This window comes from Felis catus, chromosome F1, assembly GCF_018350175.1.
Source record: "Felis catus isolate Fca126 chromosome F1, F.catus_Fca126_mat1.0, whole genome shotgun sequence".
NCBI classification, from domain to species: Eukaryota; Metazoa; Chordata; class Mammalia; order Carnivora; family Felidae; genus Felis; species Felis catus.
Genome location: NC_058384.1, coordinates 16325315 through 16347993, shown reverse-complemented (window position 1 = coordinate 16347993; position 22679 = coordinate 16325315). Strand labels below are relative to the sequence as shown.

Sequence of the window (22679 nt, the reverse complement as noted above, 5' to 3'; positions counted from 1 at the left end):
AGCACAGAGCCTGGTGTGGAGCTCGAACTCATGAACCATGAGACCATGACCTGAGCCGAAGACGGACACTTAACCAACTGAGCCACCCAGGCGCCCCAAGAGAGTAAAATTATAAATTTTTTTTCAACGTTTACTTATTTTTGGGACAGAGAGAGACAGAGCATGAACGGGGGAGGGGCAGAGAGAGAGGGAGACACAGAATCGGAAACAGGCTCCAGGCTCCGAGCCATCAGCCCAGAGCCTGACGCGGGGCTCGAACTCACGGACCGCGAGATCGTGACCTGGCTGAAGTCGGACGCTTAACCGACTGCGCCACCCAGGCGCCCCGAGAGTAAAATTATAAAGTTAATGGTAACACAATCAGAAATTCCTATGTGATACACTCACTACTCACGAGACTAATATTCTCAAATATTAATCTTTTATTATTAATACAAACAAACACTGAAATGAAGATTCAGGTATATATATCGATATGTAATACTGAGAACTATCAATATATAACACTGAGAAATATATATATTATGATAACAAACACACAACTAGAAATATTTAAAACTTTAAGGTTTTAAGGGTATATTCATAAGTACAAATTTTTTGTTTTTGAGAGAGAGAGACAAAGAGAGACCGTGAGCAGGGGACGGGGGCAGAGGGGGCGAGAGAGACAGAATCCCACACGGGGCCTGATCCCACAACCCTGGGATCACCACCTGAGCTGAAATCAAGAGTCAGATGCTCAACTGACTGAGCCACCCAGGCTCCCTCATAAGTACAAATACTTCTGACTAAAGGAAATACTAAAATGGCCTTTTAAAATGGCAATTTTATAAAATATCCCAATATGTAAAGTAATAGCTTTAGAAAGAGTAAGATGGGTTGAGTTACAGCCTACAATCAGTGATGAAATGAGTAACTGTAAGCTCTATAAATCTTTTTTAAAATTTTTTTTAAACGTTTATTTTTGAGACAGAGAGAGACAGAGCATGAACGGGGGAGGGGTAGAGAGAGAGGGAGACACAGAATCGGAAGTAGGCTCCAGGCTCTGAGCCATCAGCCCAGAGCCCGACGCAGGGCTCGAACTCACGGACCGTGAGATCGTGACCTGAGCTGAAGTCGGACGCTTAACCGACTGAGCCACCCAGGTGCCCCAATAAATCTTTTAAGCGGTAACAGAGCTGGCAGAGAAAGGAAATGTAATGGGCACAATTTATCTCATTAGAATAAGGACTTTGACACAGAGCTATATACGAAAAATCTGGAAAAGTATTATCTGAATGATAAAATAAGCTAGATAAAAATCTGTCTGGCTCTTTGCAAGGACCAGTGTTTTATCAATGTTGTTAACAGTACAACAGAAGTTGGCATTAAGTGAGTCCCACAGGGATCTGTGTTCAGAGCAGTATTACTCAGCATACCACAAAGCCAATGGTCGAAGTATAAACTAATTCATATCAGTGGATATAATTAACACCAAAAAACAATAAAATAAAGGTAGGTATATTTGGCCTAGTTAAAATATTTGGTCATACTTACACAAAAAGATTTTATCACACGTTTAGTAAAATATAACCAAAACATATGCACACACGTAGACAAATACTTCAACTTCTTTAGAACACTTTATTCAAAATGTGAACATTAGTCTGGATATTGGAATGGTCAGGAAGGTAAATACCTCACATAAGCAATTCTGTGAACTTTGCAACAAGTTCATGAAAATAATAGAAATGAGAGATTTTTAAAAAGCTAAAACAAATGAAGTATTGCAGGAATAATGTAAACAGCAACAAATGAAGCCTTAATATTAAAATGTCCTAAAGAACTATCCCAGGTAAACAACTATCCCTTATAATCCTTACAATTTTTCATCTAAACTGAGGTAGTAAAGAGGGTCACTATTAAAAGTTACACTGGAGGGGCACCTGGGTGACTCAGTCAGTTGAGCATCCAACTTTGGCCCAGGTCATGATCTCACGATTCGTGAGTTTGAGCCCCGTATGGGGCTCTGTGCTGATAGCTCAGAGCCTGGAGCCTGCTTCACACTGTGTCTCCCCCACCCCTCACTCCCTCCCCTACACTCGTGCTCTCTCCCCTCTCTCTCTCAAAACTAAATAAACATTAAAAGAAAATTTTTTTAAAAAGTTACACTGGAAAAAAGGTGAAACTTATCTCAGGCAAATAGGGACTGCTGATCACTCTTCCTATAAATTGGTACCAAGTATAATATGAGTACTTATAATATAAAGTGGATTTCAATTAAGCAGGGTCCAGGATGGTCCCACCTTATACTCTATTTTGCTCCACAGTAAATAATAATACAACAAGGTTCCAAAGTATTTGATGAAGTTGTACATGCTAAATTGGAGACTAAAATCTAAGAACATAATGAAAGGGAAAAAGAAAATAGGACTCAAATCATTACTACTGACACAGAAAATCTCAGATTCTTCTTATTCTTGTTGGTAAAGGAATAAAACAAAATTGAGATGCCATAAGAAAGATTAAGAAATCTGACTACCTATAAATTAAAACCTTATATGAAGTAAGGTATAGAGTACATTAAAATAAAATTTCCAGGGCACCTGGGTGGCTCAATCAGTTAAGCATCTGACTTCAGCTCAGGTCATGATCTCATGGCTTATGGTTTGAGCCCCACATCAGACTCTCTGCTGTCAGCCCAGACCCTGGAGCCTGCTTTAGATCCTCTGTTCCCCTCTCCCTCTACCCCTCCCCTGCTTGAATGCACACTCTTTCTCTCCCTCTCTCCTTCCCTCCCTGTCTCCCTCTCTGTCTCTCAAAATAAATAAACATTAAAAAAAATTTTTTTGAACATATGGCAAATGGTCTTAATAGTCAATAAACTAAAAAATCCAACAGAAAATTGGTCCAAGGACATAAACATAGTACAGTTGTATAAAATATAACTGGCCAATAAAGACACTGAAGAAAGCCCTATCTCAATTATTTTTTTATTCAAATTAAAACAATGAAACAGAAAAAAAAACAGATAAAATAGGGAATAATACCTACTGTTGGTAAAAATATGGGGAACAAGCAAGAAAGCTGATGTTTAAATAAGAGTCATCTTTTAAAATGTATTAAGATTCTAAATTAATATGCCATTTGATTTAGCAACTACACTTTTAAAAATTTATTCTTCCAGGAACACATATGCTAAAGAGATATATGTAAAAGATTTCATTGTATCACTGCTTGTAATAATAATTGAAAACTATCACGTATTATTTAATAGAAGTTTGTTAAATTATGGTACATCCTTTCAAAAAATACTATCCAATAGTTTAAAAGAATTGACTAAATCTTTTATGCTAATATGAAAACCATCTAAAATATATTACTTTGTGATGAAAAGCAAGAAACAAAGTAGTAATTTTTAAGTATGGTTTTATTTCTTTAAGTAGTATTACTTATACGATTACAAAGACCTTTAAAAATAGCTGTAAGATGGGGCGCCTGGATGGCTCAGTCAGATAAGCATCTGATTTCAGCTCAGGTCATGATCTCACAGTTCGTGGGTTCAAGCCCTGCGGTCACACTCTGTGCTGAGAGCTCAGAGCCTGGAGCCTGCTTGGGATTCTATGCCTCCCTCTCTCTCTGTCCCTCCTCCGCCTGTACTCGATCTCTACCTCTCAAAAATAAATAAACATTAAAAAAATTTTTTTCAACATCTGTTAAGATTATACACCAAATTTTTTTTTTTTTTTTTTTTTTTTAGAGAGAGTGTGTGCTAGTGAGGGAAAGGGACAGAGGAGGAGAAAGAGAGAGAATCTTTAACAGGCTCCATACTCAGCACAGAGCCCAACACCGGGCTCAATCCCACAACGCTGGATCACGACCTCAGCCGAAATCAAGAGTTAGACACTCAACCGAGCACCCAGGCACCTCTACCAAACTATTAAGAGCAATTGTGTTTTGGCACCTACCAGTATCTTATCACATAGTAGGCATTCAATAAATATTTAGGGAATGCATCTTTCACTTTTCTTTTTTTTTTCTTTTAAGTTTATTTACTTACTTAGAGAACGCGAGCTTGAGCGGGGATAGGTGCAGACAAAGAGAATCTCAAGTGGACTCCCCACTGTCACCACGGAGCCCGATGCGGGGCTCAAACTCGCAAACCATGAGATCATGGCCTGAGCCAAAGCCAAGAGTCAGATGCTTAACTGACTGAGCCACCCAGGCACCCCTGACTTTTAAGTTTCATACTTCTGGAATACTCTTATCTTTTAAAATAAGTACATGTAACTATAATGAGCATGGGGAAAGGACTTTTACCATTTAAATAATCCCTGTTGCTATAGAAAACAAAAACCTATTTCATTGTTATAAACCCCTACTAATAAGCCATAAAATCATCACTGATAACAAGGTATTTTCTCCCTGACAATCTCTCAAGCTGTTTTCCACCACAAAAAGGAAATTAGAACTGTAAACTCCTAGAGTAGCAGAGGAGAACCACAAAAGAGAAGAGAAAAAAAATGGGCACACTAAAGTTAAACTAAATCCCTGATGAACAATTAAGGCAGAAACCACAGCAACACAGGGCCCAAATACTTGGATAAAAATTAGGACTTATCCAAAGAAAACAGAAATCCTAGGCCGTTATTGAATGTCTGCCCTTTCTATCTATATTCCAGGCACTATTCTTTAGTTTTATAAGCATTAACTCATAGTATCCCCTAAATAACCTAATAAGGTGGTCACTACTAATTTTCCCACTTTCAAAATAAGAAAATTGAGGCACAGAGAGGTTAAGTAACTTGCTCAAAGTCGCCCAGCTTCTAGATGACTCCAGAATTTAACCTCAGTTTGAATCCAGAGTCATACCACCTCTCCTTATAGTTTTTTTACCACGTTTTCATGGGAGACTATGCTTGGCATTTAGCAGATACCAGCCTATGCCAAGTACCAACATCTATCTAGTAAATTCTGGAAGCCAGAGCCGAGAATGGAAAATGCAGGCATATTTAAAGCAACATGACCAAGAAACACTGAACTTGGAACAAGAGATAATGGAGAGGCTTCAGGGGTGTAATCCCCTTGACATTCAGGAAGAATAAGGATGAAATTGATATCCCAGTGACCTCAAAAGTGAGCCAGATCCATCTTCTTTACTGCAGAAACTACTTACCATAGGTGTTTTAAATGCTTAATGGCTTTCCTGCTAGAGAGGAAGAAAGGAAGCTAAAGAAATATAAAGTTCCTAGTATATTAGACATGACAGAGTGTCTAGGCAGAATGAAAGCAATGAACTAAGAAAAAAAAATATGAATCACAAAGACACTGGAGACCAAAGTGCAGTAAGAAACAGTGAGGAAGTTAACAAGTAGCACATGACAAAGAAGAAAAGGAACAACAGAACAATGTGGATATGTAAAAGGATAACTGAAAGTTCTGAAAAAGCAACTGTATCCCATTCTACAGAGAGGAAAAAGAAAGGAAAAATGATAGAAGGCTGGGATTCCTATCTTCTTGAATCTTTCTTTTCCATCAAAATTCAGGTTAGGATTACCCTTTTCTGGATGGGCTAACTGCCAGTTTCTTGGCAGTGGGGACTAACTTTTATTTCTATATTCCCAGTACCTAGATGTATTTGGCCAAAGAGTGTTAGAAGTTTCCCAAATTGGTAACTGGAGAGGAGAAGATGCGAGAAAAGAAAATCCATTACAGGTACAAAAAATGTGTCTTGAAAATTAGTGACCTTCAGTACATGGGCATCTATGTGCAGACATGAGTAGAGGCAACCAGGTCCATTCAGTCATTCATACTGGATTCTGGAGCCAAAATGCCTGGATGTGAAACCCAGTTCCACTACTTAGCAGCTGTGATGCTGGTTAAGTTATTTAACCTCTCTGTGCTTCAGCTACCTGTTTGCAAAATGGGAATAGCAATTAAGCAAATTACTATGCAAAACACATATATATTACAGTGTCTGGCAAAAGACAGGCATGTTAGCTATTAAAAGCTGTTTTCATTCAACCAATTAACCTCCTATGATGTACAATACTGGGATAAAAGCCGGAGTGCAAATTTTGAAGAATGAATGAGTGGGAAATCGTGACCGTAAATGTCGATTTTTCTTTATCCAAGCTCATGAGCTTTGGGAAGGTAAGAGAGTATAATATTGCTAAAAAGAACAACACGGTCATTTCAAGCATTATACTTCCTTCATCAAGCCCCATTCCCCAGAAAATTGGCCAGTTCTTCCTTTTTGGCTCCTACAGAGACTCCTACAATAATATCTGTAAGACTTCCAAGAAAACATGTCTGTCTTCATTATGATGCATTTAATACCTATAACTTTCATGTTTTACACATCTTTTTCCCTTTCTCAGAATCCAAGCTCTGTCAGGGCTGGGAGTGTATCTTGTCTTTATTTAGTAGCCTTTACTCAACTGAGGAAAAAATGGAAGTATTTCTTTGTTACTGCTTTATTTTTAGAACATGTTCATACATGTAAGGTAATTGAGAAAGAAAACACTGGAAAGAGAAAGATGAGGAATCAGGCCAATTCCCTAAAAAGACATGAAATTGCCCAGGTTTGGATTAAAGGTAGTGACTGACCAGAAGTACATCCTGTATTTTGACTGAATATGGGGCTTTGGAAAAGCTTAAAGACGTTAAGATACAAAGTTGAGGGAATCCGTAGCTAACAGCTTCAACTTCCTCTATAAAGTTCACTAAATTTAAAAAAAAATAAGTACTAAAAAAAAAAAAAAGTTCACTTTAGAAGAGGTCTCTGAGAGACTCTGCTAAACTTAGGTAGCAAACTTTGGCTAGAGACTCCTCTAATATGCCCAACTTCAATCCTTTCCATGAACGTTCTCCTTCTCAATTTGTTTCCCCACAGTCACTCTCCTCCTTCAGAAAGCAGGACCACACAGAGTATACCAGATGTCATCAGACTCCTGCACCACAGGACTACTACTTTCTTTAAACGTCAGTGAAATGAAAGTAACATTAATCACCTAGTAGTGTCAAATTAAATGAAAATGCATGTGTAATACTAAACATGGTGCCCATCACATGGTAGTACTCAAATGTGAGGTAACATTTTCTATTATTGTTATTATGGAGTCGTCAGTTTCTGGCCCAGAACTTCAAAGTAACTAAAAAAGCTTTCGAGCCTTATTTCTTATTATCCACTCATTTCTAACATGCAGACAGCAGAACTGTACAAGACCAAAATAAGATACAATAAATGTAAATTTTTAGAACCAACAAAATAAATATGTATGATACTTCAATCAAAATAATTTATGGGCTCTCTCAACTTTGGCCACTCCCTGCTTTGAAAAAATAATTGTTTTTCATCCTAATCATAAAAGGAAAATTTCAGAACTGCTATCAGCAGACATCATAAAAGGAAAAATATATATATATTTATTTATATGCATATTTATGTATATATGTGTGTGTATGTATATCCACATATATATGTATGTGTACATACGTGTGTGTATACATGTATATACACATATATACATATATACGTGCATGCACAAAAAAGCTTTTTTTCAATGGAGTTAAAAATAAATGACAAAACTATGGGAAAATTAGCACAAAATCTCATTCTTCTTTTCATCTAAAGATGACGAGATCACCTGAAGGATTACTCATAAAATAAAAAACTGATAGGCGCACCTGCGTGGCTCAGTCAGTTAAGCGCCCAGGTCATGATCTTGTGGCTTGTGGGTTCGAGCCCCATGTCAGGCTCTGTGCTGACAGCTCAGAGCCTGGAGCCTGCTTTAGAGTCTGTGTCTCCCTCTCTCTCTGCCCCTCCCTGGCTTGGACTCTGTCTCTCTCTCTCTTTCAAAAATAAACAAATGTTTAAAAAAAACCTGATAACAATAAATAAAATATGACTATTGCAGGTTTTCAAAGATTCTCCCCTTAATTTTCTTTTTTAATAAGTACTGTTTGCTGTAAATGATACAGGGAACCAAAGGTTCCTGTAAACTCTCTTCTAAACAATTAGGGAGGGGAATAAAAAATCTTAGTAATCTGGCAAAGCCTGTAGGAATACAGGTCTATATAATGACACCTGTCAACCTGGAATAGTGTAAAAGTGATTTATTTTGATTACTTAGTAATAAACAATGTCATTTTGGGCAGCCAAAAACTATAGCCACATTTTTATGACCTTGAATATACTATCTCTCATTTCTCACATGACAGAGTCAGAAAATACTTGTTCTGTATGGAAGCTGATAACCAAATGTAAATTATTGGAGTAAAACAAAAGATCATCCTTAATTTCTGAAATGTGATAACATTTCCTACTGTCAAAAGCAAGGTGATTTATCATAGAAGATTCAACGTGGAAGAGACCACAAATTTCATGATTTCTTTCCAACTAAACCATCATCACTGTCATTCTGACTCTAATTACAGGTTTCTAATTAATAAACCCTGTAGTTGCTAAGCATATGTGATTAATAAAAGTGTATCACTCATCACTGAAATCTGTCAACCATACTCAAGAGAACCAGGGCAGTCAATACACCTTCCTTTTTTTTTTTTTTTCATTGTTCTTTTAGACTCACAAATTTGTACAGATAATCAGAATAGAAAAAAGCTAGCTTACATTTGAGGGGAAAAAAAGGCTAAGGCTCTTAACATTAAACAGTTTTCTTGATCATGAGGCTAGTTTATCCTTTTGTGTGTGTATTTATGTTTTACATTTTTCTGGGATATTAATGACTTAGAATTTACTTAGGTATTTATTTACATTTTGTATTTTCAGGGCTTTGGAAATGCATTTTAATTCTCTGCTCATTTCCTCTGTTTTTAATTGAAGCATGATTGACGTATGAAAAGCTGTGCATATTTAACATGTACAATTTGATGTGTTTGGAGAGACCAGTATGGTCTTATAATAAAAAGTTGGGCAGTGTCTATTTGAATGCATTGTCAATGACTTTTCAAAATAAATTGAGGGGTGACGAAGAAAGAAATTAGTATCTGGCAGATTATAAGAAAGAACATATGTAAATAGTTACACTGAAGGATTATTTTAAAACTTATTCAAAGAATGACTTTTTAAAAGGCAGCCAATCAGAGGGAGAAAAACTAAGCAAGGGTTGGAGAAAATTAGAAACAAAGGGAAGCAAGAGAAGAAAAAACCCATTATAATAGCTCAAATTTAATTGAAAGGTGGAAAGGGAGCTCCCCAACACCCACTCTGTGGTACACAACACACTCACGAGCCCTCTAACTGGGCAGATGACCCCTTCAGCCATAAGTGTAACTCTGAAAGGCAAAATACTCACAAGTAAATGAGAAAGGAGTCGGAAATGCCCACAAGACTAGTCAAAGCAGCCACATGAAACCAGGTAGTCAAGGAAGTAACAGCGAAATCAGGTTCATCTCTGCATTTGGATTTTTTTTTTTATATTCTCCTCCTAAGGGAAAGCTAGTAACTGATGAAGAGGTTACCAAGTACAAAACACAATGGGAGAAACAGGCAGAAATCGCCAAAAGAGACTCTCTGCATGGCCCTATGATAACACGTCTCTGTAATGGCCTGAATACTTGCCTGCCTTCCTTTCTGATCTAACTTACTTGCTTAACAAAGGGACTGTGTCCTAGTCATCATGGCATTCCTCACCCTATCAAAGTACTTGGCAACTGGTAAGCACTCAATACATGTTTGATGATTAAAAGAAATGCACTAGCTTCAGAACCTATGTATCAACTGCCTATATGACATCTCCAATTGGATATCCGAAAAACTTTCAAAACAAAACCCTTAATTTTTTTCACCTACCTGTATTTTCCTCGTTCCCTCCCCTTCCCCATTTTCATAAATGACAGCACTATCTACGCAGTTAAAAACTGAAATCTACGAGTTATTCTTTTTCCCTCAATGCCTACATTTAATTACCCACCCCTGTCCATTCCACCTCCAAAATGTATCTCAAATCTCTCTACTTTTCTCCCTCTCCACATTACAACCCTCATCCAAACCCCCAACATTTTGGCCCAGATTACTGTAAGAGTCTCCCAATGGTCTCCCTGTTTCCATCTCTACTCCACAGAACTTCTCTCTCCGCAGATACAGCTGCTGAAGTGTTCTGAAATCATGAATCAAATCTTTGTCTCTTCTGCCCAGCTTAAAACACTTCAAAGTCTTCAAAAACAAACAAACAAACAAACGAAACAAAAAAACCCAACTCACTGTGGCTTACAGGAACTTACAAAATAGCCCTTGGCTACCTGACCATGTCTGTATCGTACCACTTTCTGGCTTCCCCTTCCCCTTCAGTCATCTGCCTTCCTTTCTATTCTTCAAACACACCAGGCACACTTTCACTTTCCTCTGCACTGTTTCCTCTTCAGAAATGCTCTTTCCCCATCTCCCAATGGCTGGTTTCTTCTTATTACTCAGATCTCAGTTTAAATGCCACATCCTCAGAGAAATTTTTACCTGAACATATAATCTAAAGTAACTAACCACACCAATCAGCCAATTTTAAATATCTAAATGGCATTATTAGTTCTTGATATTTTCTTGTTTATTATCTATCATTTCTCCCAAAATTAGAAGTACAAAAGACTTATCTATCTTATTATATCAGAGGTCTTCCAGATCACCCCCGGGTTCAATGATTCACTGGGAGGACTCACAGGACTCAGCATAGAGTTGTATTTACACTTACGATTTATTGCTGTGGGTACAAAGCAAAACTGGCAAAGGGAGAAGGCACACTGGACACTGGGTGAAGTCTGGAGGAAACCAGGTGCAAAATTCCCAGAATCTTCTCCCCATGGAGTCACAGACGACACATTTCACTCCTCCAGCAATGAGTTGTGACAACACATGTGAAATGCTGTTTACCAGGAAAGCTCACGAAAGAGGTTTTTGTCGGGGCTGATCACATAAGGACCTTCTGCCTAGCATGTACCAAAATTCCACAGTCCAGAAGGAAAGCTACATGTTCAGCATGAAACAATATTGTTAGTACACACAGTGCAGGCACAGTGAGCCACTCTTCTCAGTTAGGGAATGGTGGGAACCTTCTCGAAATCTGTTTTCCAGTAAGAGCCAAGGGCTGACCTTGAAAACAGGCTTTTCTAAGGGTAGGGGTCTGAAGCCTGCTATGTTAAGTCTGTTCTGAACACTTATTCACCCTTATATCACTTATTCTAACACCCATTAACATATTTTAAAACCAAAAATATGTTATTCTTCACTGAATCTAACATTTCAAAGATATTTCCATTCACTACACAAATATTTATTTAACACTTGCCACATACTAAAGCAATGGGAACTCAAAAGAGAATAAAACACCATCTGCCCCTTAGGAACTCACACTCTGGAAGGTGAGAGAAATGAATTTAAAAGCCCATATTTATAATAAGGTATTTTTAGAATTATTAGAACGGTGTGTTCAAAGTACCATTAGAAAAAGATGGTAGAAAGACTAACACTGAGTGTAAATAAAAGGGAAGACTTCCAGAAAAAAAAAAAAAAACTAAGAAAGAAAGGGCCTATGTTAGCTAGAAGTTGTCAAGGAAGACTATCTGAAGAGATAACACTTAAGCCTTGAGCTGAGATCTAAATGATGAGAAAAAGGCAGCAAGCACAAGTTCTGATGAAAATATCTTCCCAACAAGGAACAACATATGCAATGGCACAAGAAAGGCCAATCTGAAGGAAAGTTTTAAGTACCTAGCATATAGTATACCCTCAATAAACAGTAGCTATTATTATACAATGTCCTCCTCATGTATTGAGAAACTGATGATATAAGAAATTAGATATATGAAGCCCATACCACTAGTACATTTATATCTTATTTATTTATATCTACCCTATCCATTTACCAAAAACAATTATTTGAGACAGAAGTTAACGATAGGCACAAGTAAAATGAACCAAACATCAATTAATCAATTACTGATTCATTCAAACATTTACTAAGCATTCATTACAAGGACAAGCTTAAAAATATGAAAGAGACATGCTCCCTGATTTTGAGGAATTCATGTTCTAGCAGAAAAAAAGAAATGTATATAGATACATGGCAACAGAGAAAAGAAAAGTCAAGGATCGTTGTGGGACTGAGACGATGCCTTAGATCAGAACATCAAAGCAAAAACAACATACAACAGGTAAATGAAACACTAAGCTTTAACCTTCTCCAAAGACAAGAATGAAAAAAATGAAGGGTTACATGCACAATTCTTACTGATAAAAGTTTAAAAAATAATTTCACTTAGAAAGATAACTTTTCCCAAGATGTGTGAGCAATCTTTTAAATCTTTATACAAAATACCCTGAATAACACAATAAGTCATGTCCATGAAGACATTTTTACCACACCTGTAGAAATATCTCTTATACCAACCCTTGATTAAAGCATAAAAATACAAAGTCAGAATGGCCTACATGGCCCTCAATCATCAGTCACCCTCTGTATTCTAATCTCATAATGTATCATTTCCCACCTTTATGAGTGAATATAACTTACTGCACACATAATGCTGTTTTCCCTCTGCCTGGAAGGTCTCCCTTACCAGGCATCCAAATATTTCTAGCTAAATAATATACATTAATCAAGACTGAACTCCTAGGCACAATTTCCAAGAAGTCTTCCCTGAATTTTCAGGCCAAACTTTCTTTTAGTCAGCTCACATTATATTCTGATCATTTCTTATTACTGCATTTACAATATATTACTAAAATTATCTATTTATGGGTCTTTTTCTTCAACTAGACTAAAAGCTCCTCAAGATAAGAGTCATGTCTTATTTATTTTCGTGTCCACAGCACTTAGCAAAGTAGTGGGCGCCCATTAGAAGTTAATTAAACCTTTACAATTTTAATAAAACATACCAAATAACAAACTTGATTTACCGATGGCCTCCTAATGATCTTATCGGACATGGGAATCACACTTGAAAAATCTAAAAGAATAAATCATTAATTTTTTCTTTAGAGGGAATATCCTGAATACCAACTGTCTACATTTTTCACAGTCTATAGTGCAGACTCTTCAAAACTGAGATAATTACTAAGTGCCAAATGTACCTGTAGTCTGCACTGTGAAAAAGATCCATTTGCTCTGCACACTTCTTAGCTGAATGGGTGGCAAAATGAAATTGCATTACAAAATCAAAGAGCCTTCCATGTATACCCACTTGGACTGAGGGCCACTGAATCTCAGCATAAGTGACTTCTATAGTTGATGGTTCTCAACTCTACCTATTTATCATTTACATATGTAGCCCATTCCATAAATGACATTTCTCAATGCACACAGTAAATTCTCAACTGAAGACACACACTCCTGGAGTGACAAGGTACTCCCGTGTATTGAGAATTACTCTTCGCTTATATTATTTCAGTTGAAAACATCACATAGGATCTGATACATTAATCTTTTTATGAGTATATTTACAAGTCATAATAAATTTCGAAAACGTGATAAAGGCCAGCATATAAAATGTGACCTATGTGAAAGTCAGATACTCCATTAAGTCAAACTACAATCCACGCTTCTGTTCCTCTACCCTAAAATCTGGTTGGTCATAGTGAAAGGAATGGGAATCTGTTGCATCATTCTATCCTTCAGGTGTATTATTCTTATGCAAAATATCATCCTCTTTTCAAGAAAAGTAGTGAGAATGAAACTCAAGGTTTCTTAGAGAGCTTTAATCCCTTAACTTGATAACATGACCATTTTAAGTATTCAACAAAAACCTCACTTTGGGAATAACCATAAGTGCATAGCTTTCCAGAGGTATCCAAATTTTATCTATTGGAATTCAACTTCTCTCTGAGTGTCTGTACCTCTAACATCTTGCATTCATTCATTCATTCGTTCATTCATTCATTCATTTATTTATTTATTTAGCAGTTAGTTAACATATATGTAATTAGTTTCAGGAGTATAATTTAGTGTTTCATCACTTACATGTAAACTCAGTGCTCAGTACAAATTCCCTTTGGAATGACTTATTACCCATTTAACCCATCCCCCAACAACCCTCAGTTTGCTCTTGATAGTTAAGAGTCTGTTTTATGGTTTGCCTCTCCCTTTTTTCCCCTATGTTCATCTGTTTTCAGTTCTCCATATGAGTGAAATCATATGGTATTTGCCTTTCTCTGACTTATTTCACTTAGCATAATACACTCTGGTTCGATCCATGTCATTGAAAATGTCAAGATTTCATTCTTTTTGATGGCTGAGTAATATTCCATTGTATATATCAATGACATCTTTATCAGCCAATGAACGTTTTGGCTCTTTCCATACTATGACTATTGTTGATAATGCCACTATAAACACTGGAATGCATGTGCTCCTTCAAATCAGCATTTTTGTATCCTTTGGGTAAACACCTACTAGGGCAATTGCTGGATTATAGGGTAATTCTATTTTTAACTTTCAAGGAACCTCCATACTGTTTTCCACAGTGGCTATACTAGTTTACATTCCCATCAACAGTTTAAGAGGGTTCCCCTTCCTCCACATCCTCACCAACATGTTTCCTGTGTTAATTTTAGCCATTCTGACAGGTGTGAGGTGATATCTCAATGTAGTTTTGATTTGTACTTCCCTAAAAATGAGTGATGCTGAGCATCTTTTCATATGTCTGTTGGCCATCTGGATATCTTCTTTGGAAAAATGTCTATTTATATGTTCTGCCCATTTCCTAACTGGATTATTTATATTTTAGGTGTTGAGTTTGATAAGTTCTTTATAGATTTTGGATACTAATCCTTTATCAGATATGTCATTTGCAAATATCTTCTCCCATTCCAAAGGCTGCCTTTTAACTATTGTTTACTTCACTGTGCAGATTTTTATCTTGATGGAATCCTAACAGTTTATTTTTGCTTTTGTTTCTTGTTCCTCCAGAGACGTATGTAGCAAGAAATTGCCATGGCTGAAATTAAATAGGTTCCTGCCTATGTTCTCCTCTAAGATTTTTTGGTTTCCTGTCTTACATTTAACTCTTTCATGCGTTTTTAATTTATTCTTGTGTATAGTGTAGGAAAGTGGTCCACTTTCATTCTTTTGCATGTTGCTGTCCAGTTTTCCATTGGATATTCTTTCTTGTTTTGCTGAAGACTAGTTGACCATATAGCTGTAGGTCCATTTCTGGGTATCTATTCTGGTCCACTGATCTATATGTCTGTTTTTGTGCCAGTACCATACTGTCTTGATGACTACAGCCTTGTAATACAGCTTAAAGTCCAGAACTGTGATGCCTCCAGCTTTGCCTTCCTTTTCTAGATTGCTTTGGCTATTTGGGGTCTTTTGTGGTCCCATACAAACTTTAGGGTTATCTGTTCTAGTTCTGTGAAAAATGCTGGTGGTATTTTGATAGGAAGTGTATTAAATGTGTAGACTGCTTTTGCACAGTATAGACATTTTAACAACATTTGTTCTTCTAATTCATGAGCATGGAATGCTTTTCCATTTCTTTGGGTCCTCTTCAATTTCTTTCAGAAGTGTCCTATAGTTTTCAAAATACGCATCTTTTACCACTTTCATTAGGTTGATTCCTAGGTATCTTATGGTTTTTAGTGAAACTGAAAATGGGATTAATTCCTTGATTTCTCTTCCTGGTGCTTCATTATTGGTGTACAGAAATGCAAAAGATTTCTGTACATTGTTTTTATATCCTGAGACTTTACTGAATTCGTGTATGAGTTCTAGCACAATTTTTTGGTGGAGTCCTTTGGGTTTTCTATGTAGAGTACCATGTAGTCTGTGAATAGTGCAAGTTTGACTCCTTCCTCGCTGATTTGGATGCCTTTTATTTCTTCTTGTTGTCTGATTGCTGAGGCAAGGACGTCTAGTATTACATTAAATAACAATGGTGAGAGTAGATACCTCTTTCTTGTTACTGACCATAGAAGAAAAACTCTTGGAGCACCTGGGTGGCTGAGTTGGTTAAGTGTCCAGCTTCAGTTCAGGTCATGATCTCACAGTTCATGGGTTCGAGCCCCACATCAAGCTCTGTGTCAACAGCTCGAAACCTGGGGCCTGCTTTGGATTCTGTGTCTCTCTTTCTCTCTGCCCACACTCATGCTCTGTCTCTGTCTCAAAAATAAATAAAACAGGGGCGCCTGGGTGGCGCAGTCGGTTAAGCGTCCGACTTCAGCCAGGTCACGATCTCGCGGTCCGTGAGTTCGAGCCCCGCGTCGGGCTCTGGGCTGATGGCTCGGAGCCTGGAGCCTGTTTCCGATGCTGTGTCTCCCTCTCTCTCTGCCCCTCTCCCGTTCATGCTCTGTCTCTCTCTGTCCCAAAAATAAATAAATGTTGAAAAAAAAATTTAAAAAAAAAAAAAAAAAAAAAAAAAAAAAAAAAAAAAAAAAAAAAATAAATAAAACATTTAAAAAAAAAAAAAAAAAGAAGGGGCACCTGGGTGGCTCAGTCAGTTAAGTATCTGACTTCAGCTCAGGTCATGATCTCACAGTTTGTGACCTGGAGCCCCGCATCAGGCTCTGTGCTGACAGCTCGGAGCCTGAAGCCTGCTTCAGATTCTGTGTCTCCCTCTCTCTGTTCCTCCCCCGCTCGCACTCTGTCTCTCTCTCTCTCTCAAAAATAAATAAAGATTAAAAAAAAATTAAAAGAGAAAAGAAAAGAAAAGAAAAGAAAAGAAAAGAAAAGAAAAGAAAAGAAAAGAAAAGAAACGAAAAGAAAAGAAAAGCTCTGTTTTTCCCCACTTAAGAATGATATTAGTTATAGGTCTTTCGTATTTGGCCTTTATATCTTGAGGTATGTCCCCTCTATCCCTACTTTGTTGAGGGTTTTTATTAAGAATGGATGCTGTACTTTCTCATGTTTTTTCTGTATCTATTGAGAGGATCATATGATTCTTATCCTTTATTAATGTGGTTTATCACATTGATTGATTTGCAAATACTGAACCATCCCTGCAGCCCAAGAATAAATTCCACTTAATCATGGTGAAGGATTCTTCCAATGTACTGTTGGATTCAACTTGCTACTATCTTGTTGAGAATTTCTGCATCCAGGTTCATCAGGGACATTGGCTTGTAATTTTCTTTATTAGTGAGGTCTTTATCTCGTTTTAGAATCAAGGTAATGCTGGCCTCACAGAAGGAGTTTGGAAATTTTCCTTCCATTTCTATTTTTTGGGAACAGTTTGAGAAGAATCGGTATGAACTCTTCTTTTAATGTTTGGTAGAATTCCCATGGGAAGCCATCTGGCCCTGGACTTTTGTTGTTGGGAGTTTTTATTATTGATTCAATTTCTTTGCTGGTTATCAGTCTGTTCAAGTTTTCTTTATTCCTGTTCCAGTTTTGATAGTTTATGTTTCTAGGAATTTATCCATTTCTTCCAGATTACCCAATTTGTTGGCATATAATTTTTCATAATATTCTCTTATAATTATTTTTACATCTGTGGTGTTGGTTGTGATCTCTCCTCTCTCATTAGTGATTTTGAGTCCTTTATCTTTTATTTTTTGTAAGTCTGGCTAAGGGTTTATCAATTTCATTAATTACTTCAAAGAACCATCTCCTGGTTTCACTGATCTGTTCTATTATATAGATATATAGAGAGAGATAGAGATAGAGAGATAGTTTTTGAGGCTGGGGAGAGGGATGGAAGAAGTGGGGGGTGGGGAAGGGAAAGAGAGAGAGAGAATCTAAAGCAGGCTCCACACAGAACCCAACACAGACCTCAATCTCACAATAGTGAGATCATGACCCAAGCCAAAATCAAGTCAGACACTTAACCAACTGAGCCACCCTAGTGCCCCTCATTGATCTGTTCTACTGGAGGTTTTTTGCTTGCTTGTTTCTGTATCCTTTATTTCTGCTCTGATATTTATTATTTCCCTTCTTCCGCTGGCTTTAGGTTTCATTTGTTGTCCTTTTTCTAGCTCCTTTAGGTGTAAGGTTAAGTTGTATACCTGAGATTTTTCTTGCTTCTTGACGTAGACCTGGATAGCAGCGTATTGTCTCTTATCACCACTTTTACTGCATCCCAAAGGTTTTGGACCATAGTGTTTTCATTATCATTTGTTTCCATGTATTTTGTAAATTTCTTCTTTCATTTTCTGGTTGACGCATTAATTCTTTAGTAGAATGTTCCTTAACCTCCTTGTATTTGTGGTCTTTCCAAATTTTTTCTTGTGGTTGGCTTCAAGTTCCATAGCATTGTGGTCAGAAAATACACATGTATGATCTCAATCTTTTTGTACTTGCTGAGGCCTGATTTGTGACCCAGTATGTGATCTATCATGGAGAACATCTTTTCAAATGTACACACAAAAAGAATGTACATTCTGTTGATTTAGGATGAAATGTTCTGAATATATCTGTTAAGTCTATCTGGTCCAATGTGTCATTCAAAGCCACTGTTTCCTTGTTGATTTTCTGCTTGGATGATCTGTCCATTGATGTAAGTGGGATGTTTTGAAGTCCCCTACTATTATTGTATTATTATCAATGGGTTCTTTCATGTTTGTTATTAATTGATCTATATGCTTTGGGGCATAAATATTTACAACTGTTAGATCGTCTTGTTGGATAGACCCCTTTATTATGATAAAGTGCCCTTCTTTATTTGTTACAGTCTTTGGTTTAAAATCTACATTATCTGGGGTGCCTGAGTGGCTCAAACATCTGACTTCAACTCACAGTTCGTGATTCGAGCCCCACGTTGGGCTCTGTGCTGACAGCTCAGAGCCTGGAGCCTGCTTCCAATTCTGTGTCTCCCTCTCTGCCTCTCCCTTGCTTGTCCTCTCGCTCTCTCTCTCTCTCTCTCTCTCTCTCTCTCAAAACTAAATAAACATTAAAATCTCCTGATATAAGTATGGCTACTCCTGCTTTCTTTTGATGTCCATTAGCATGACAAATCGTTCTCCATCCCATCACTTTCAATCTGCAGGTGTCTTTAAGTCTAAAATGAGTCTCTTGTAGGTAGCATTTGGATGGTGGGTCTTGGTTTTTTTATCCATTCTGACACCTTATGTCTTTTGATTGGAGCATTTAGTCCATTTACATTCAGAGTAATTTATATATATGAATTTAGTACCATTTTGTTGCTTGTTTTGTCAGTTACTGAAGATTTTCTCTGTTCCTTTCTAGTCTTTGTTGCTTTTGGTCTTTCTTTCCCAAAGAGTCCCCTTCAATATTTCTTGCAGGGCTGGTTTAGTGGTCACCAACTCCTTTAGTTTTTGTCTATCTAGGAAACTATGTCTCCTTTTATTCTGAATTACAGCCTTGCTGGTACAGTGTTCTTAGCTTAGTATTGTTTTTTGGTTTGTTTTTTGTTTGTGGGTTTTTGCCTTTTCTTCCACTTTACTTCATATTCCCACCACAATAATGATCCTCTTAATTTAAACTAAAAACCATAAAGAGTTCCTGAAGGGGTGGCAGCAAAGGAATGGAAATGTTAAAGGCTAAAGGACAGGTGGGGTGAGGAATCAGCAAATAATCTTGACTGGGCTCTTGAAGTTGTTGGCAGCTTGGAGCTGCAGCTGGTAGGCCATTGGATGGATCTGTTAGAGCCTGGGCACAAACTGGTTGGCAGGCCACTTGTCCAGTACTTGGGGTGCACCATGAAGCACATGTGAGGGAAATCGGTGCTGAAGTAGGCACTGTCCATGTGATGGTGCCGTGATGACTTGGGTGTGTACACGTCCATGCACTTGGGGCAGTAGAGCTTCACCATGGCCTCATCTGGAATGTCCGAAAGGCTGATGGGAAGCATTGGCTGGTTCTCACAGTACACACGGAAACAGTAGCCGAAGTCTCCTTGCTGGTACTCTTCCAACATCTGGGCAATACCATGATTGGTGAAGATATAGTGGGCATGGATCAATCCATAAAGCATCTCAGCGTCCTGTTCAATCAGGTCACTCTGGTTGGGGCTGCATATTTTTCCCATTCAGCACACTGAATATATCATGCCATTCCCTTCTGACCTGCCAAGTTCCTGTGGAAATCTGCTAACTTTGTCTTTCCTTATAAGTTAGGGACCCCTTTTTCTCTTGCTGCTCTTAGGATTTTTTTCTTTATATTTTGCAAATTTAACTATGATATGTCTTTATGTTGGCTTGATTTTGTTGATTTTGATGGGAGTTCTCTGTGCCCCCTGGATTTCGATGTCTGTTTACTTCCCCAGATTAGGGGAAGCTTTCAGCTATAATTTTCTCAAATAAACCTTCTGTCCCTCTTTCCCTCTCTTCTTCTTCTCCTGGGACTCCTATGATCCAAATGTTATTACACTTTATGGAGTCACTGAGTTCCCTAAGTCTATAGTTGTGATCCAAAAATTATCTTAACCTCTTCTTTTCGGCTTCATTATTTTTCATAACTTTATCTTCTATATCATTTATTCATTGCTCTGCTTCTTCCTACCTTTTGGTCATTACATCCAGTTAGTTTCAAATCTGTTATTGCATTTTTTCATTTTCACCTACTTTTTAGGTCTTTTATCTATGAGATAAGGGACTCCCCTGGTGTCCTCTATGCTTTTCTCAAGCCCAGCTAGTATCCTTATGATTGAGGTTTTACATTCTGGATGAGGCATATTACTTATACCTGTTTTGATTAGATTCCTGGACAAGACCTTTCCATTATGTTTCCTGCTCCTGAGAGAAATGGCTTTATAAAGACAAGGTCATATACTTTCCAGGGCCTACCACTTCAGGAGGTATGCCTGGTATATGTGGTGTGCATTCTCCTGCCGTGTTTTGGCTGTTCCTTCCCTCACGTCAGTCCTCTATAGTTTCTCCTTGTCTCTAGTAGGAAGTGTTTGGACTTTGGCCAGAGTATGCTGAGTTTAACCAGGTGTGCTATGTTAAAAATGACCTGATGCGGGGCGCCTGGGTGGCGCAGTCGGTTAAGCGTCCGACTTCAGCCAGGTCACGATCTCGCGGTCCGTGAGTTCGAGCCCCGCGTCAGGCTCTGGGCTGATGGCTCAGAGCCTGGAGCCTGTTTCTGATTCTGTGTCTCCCTCTCTCTCTGCCCCTCCCCCGTTCATGCTCTGTCTCTCTCTGTCCCAAAAAGTAAATAAACGTTGAAAAAAAAAATTAAGAAAAAAAAAATGACCTGATGCTATTTCCACTAGAGCTGAAGCTTTGAAGAACTCTATGGTCAGTAGACATGGTGTGTGCAGGGGTCTGTGCTGGTCTTCTCTGGGAGAGGCCCACTGTACCTGCCCAAGAAAAACAGCACATGCAGAGCACAAGGGGGCAGGGTTTGGTATAAGTGACTTAAGTTGCCAGTGTTGGCACTGTGCTGCTTACTCAAGTTATTTTATGTTGAGGGGCGGGGAATGGGGGGGGAATGGTGCCAGACCCCTTCCTCATCCCCTGAGAGGGGAGTTTGTGCCCCTGCTATCCGAGAAGCCCTCCCAGAAGAGCAATCTCCCTTCCTGTGTCCCAGGCATCCCTCAGATCCCTGTCTTCACCCTGTGTCTAGTTCACCTGCCTGTCCAACAGTGTAGTACACCCATGTTCTATCCCAAGCAGCCAGCTGGCTTAAAAACTCCAATCTTTAAGGACCCAGCATGGCATGGACCTGCACTGGTCCTCCAGCAGAGGGTTTCACTATGCTGGGACTAATGAAGATTTGTCCCAGAAGGGCAGTCACACCAAAACACAGGGGCATGGAGTTTGGAGTGAAGAGTAGCAAAGAGCCAGTGTCCAGGTTAGCCACCCTCAGCAGGTGTCTCTGCACCTATGCTGAGGGGCTGGGGGGGGGGGGCGCTTAATGGCGCTCAAGGGCTCTTTTGTCCCCGGAGAGGCAATGCCACCTCTCCCAGATGCACTCCAGAAAGGGGAACTGTCTCTCCCAGAGTGTCCCAGGGGATCCTCAGATTGTGCCATCTGCCCCTAGGCTCTTTGCCCTCTTTCTTCCACAGAGCAGCGTCCTCAGGGCTCCACACCAGCCACACCACGGACCTCTAAAACTCCAGTCTTTGAGCCCCCCTGGATGTAAAAACTCACAAAACTCAGCACCTCTTGTTTTTCCAGTCAATCGCTTTGGAAAAGTATTTTCCTGTGCATTCCCTGTGCCCTCCTCTCTCCCTCTGTCTCTCTCTCTCGCCTCTATCTGTAACCAAGGTTCCCTCCCCTCTGCAACACCTGCAATCCATTTCTCAAATCCCCAAATCTCATCTCCACACATCCTACCTTACACAATGTGGCCTCTTCCCTCCCTCTAGTTGTGCAGTTTGTTCTGTTAGTCCTCAGGTCAATTTCTTGGGTATTAAGAATGATTTTATATTTATCTAGCTGTGTTGGAGAGCTGAGACAAGCCTAGGGTCCTCCTATTAATCCACCATCTTAACTCCTCTATCTTGATTTATCATACACATATCTCTTTCTACCTCTAGACTGCAAGCTCCTTGAAGACAGGTCCTGGTTCTAAGCATTTAGTACAGTGCTTTGTCTATAACAGGCTTTAAATATAATTGAATGTAAGAAGGATGGAAAAAAGGATCTGGAAAGGGAGGGTAAGTGGACAAGCAAAGCCACAGAACGGTAGAAGCAAAAGAAAACCAGCACTAGAGAGTCATGACAGTTGTGGAAAGGAAGGTAAATACAAAAACCAAGTAATTCTGAAGAGACTTGTAAGGATCTAAAACCCTTATTTCTCTGCTGCAAAATTTGTCTGTGGTTTTGATACAAAGAGAAAGGATAAATTAAATCT

The 22679-nt window shown here is 38.5% G+C and overlaps 2 protein-coding genes across 12 annotated transcripts in view; both read right to left on the bottom strand.

Moving 5' to 3' along the window:
• RABGAP1L (RAB GTPase activating protein 1 like) overlaps positions 1-22679 on the bottom strand; it is a 762235-nt gene that overhangs the window by 546953 nt on the left and 192603 nt on the right. The gene's annotated exons all lie outside the window — the stretch shown is intronic.
• LOC109495582 (casein kinase II subunit beta-like) lies at positions 19120-20943 on the bottom strand. The gene has a single exon (XM_045049375.1). The coding sequence runs from the start codon at positions 19906-19908 to the stop codon at positions 19414-19416; it is 495 nt and encodes a 164-aa protein (XP_044905310.1). The 5' UTR covers positions 19909-20943; the 3' UTR covers positions 19120-19413.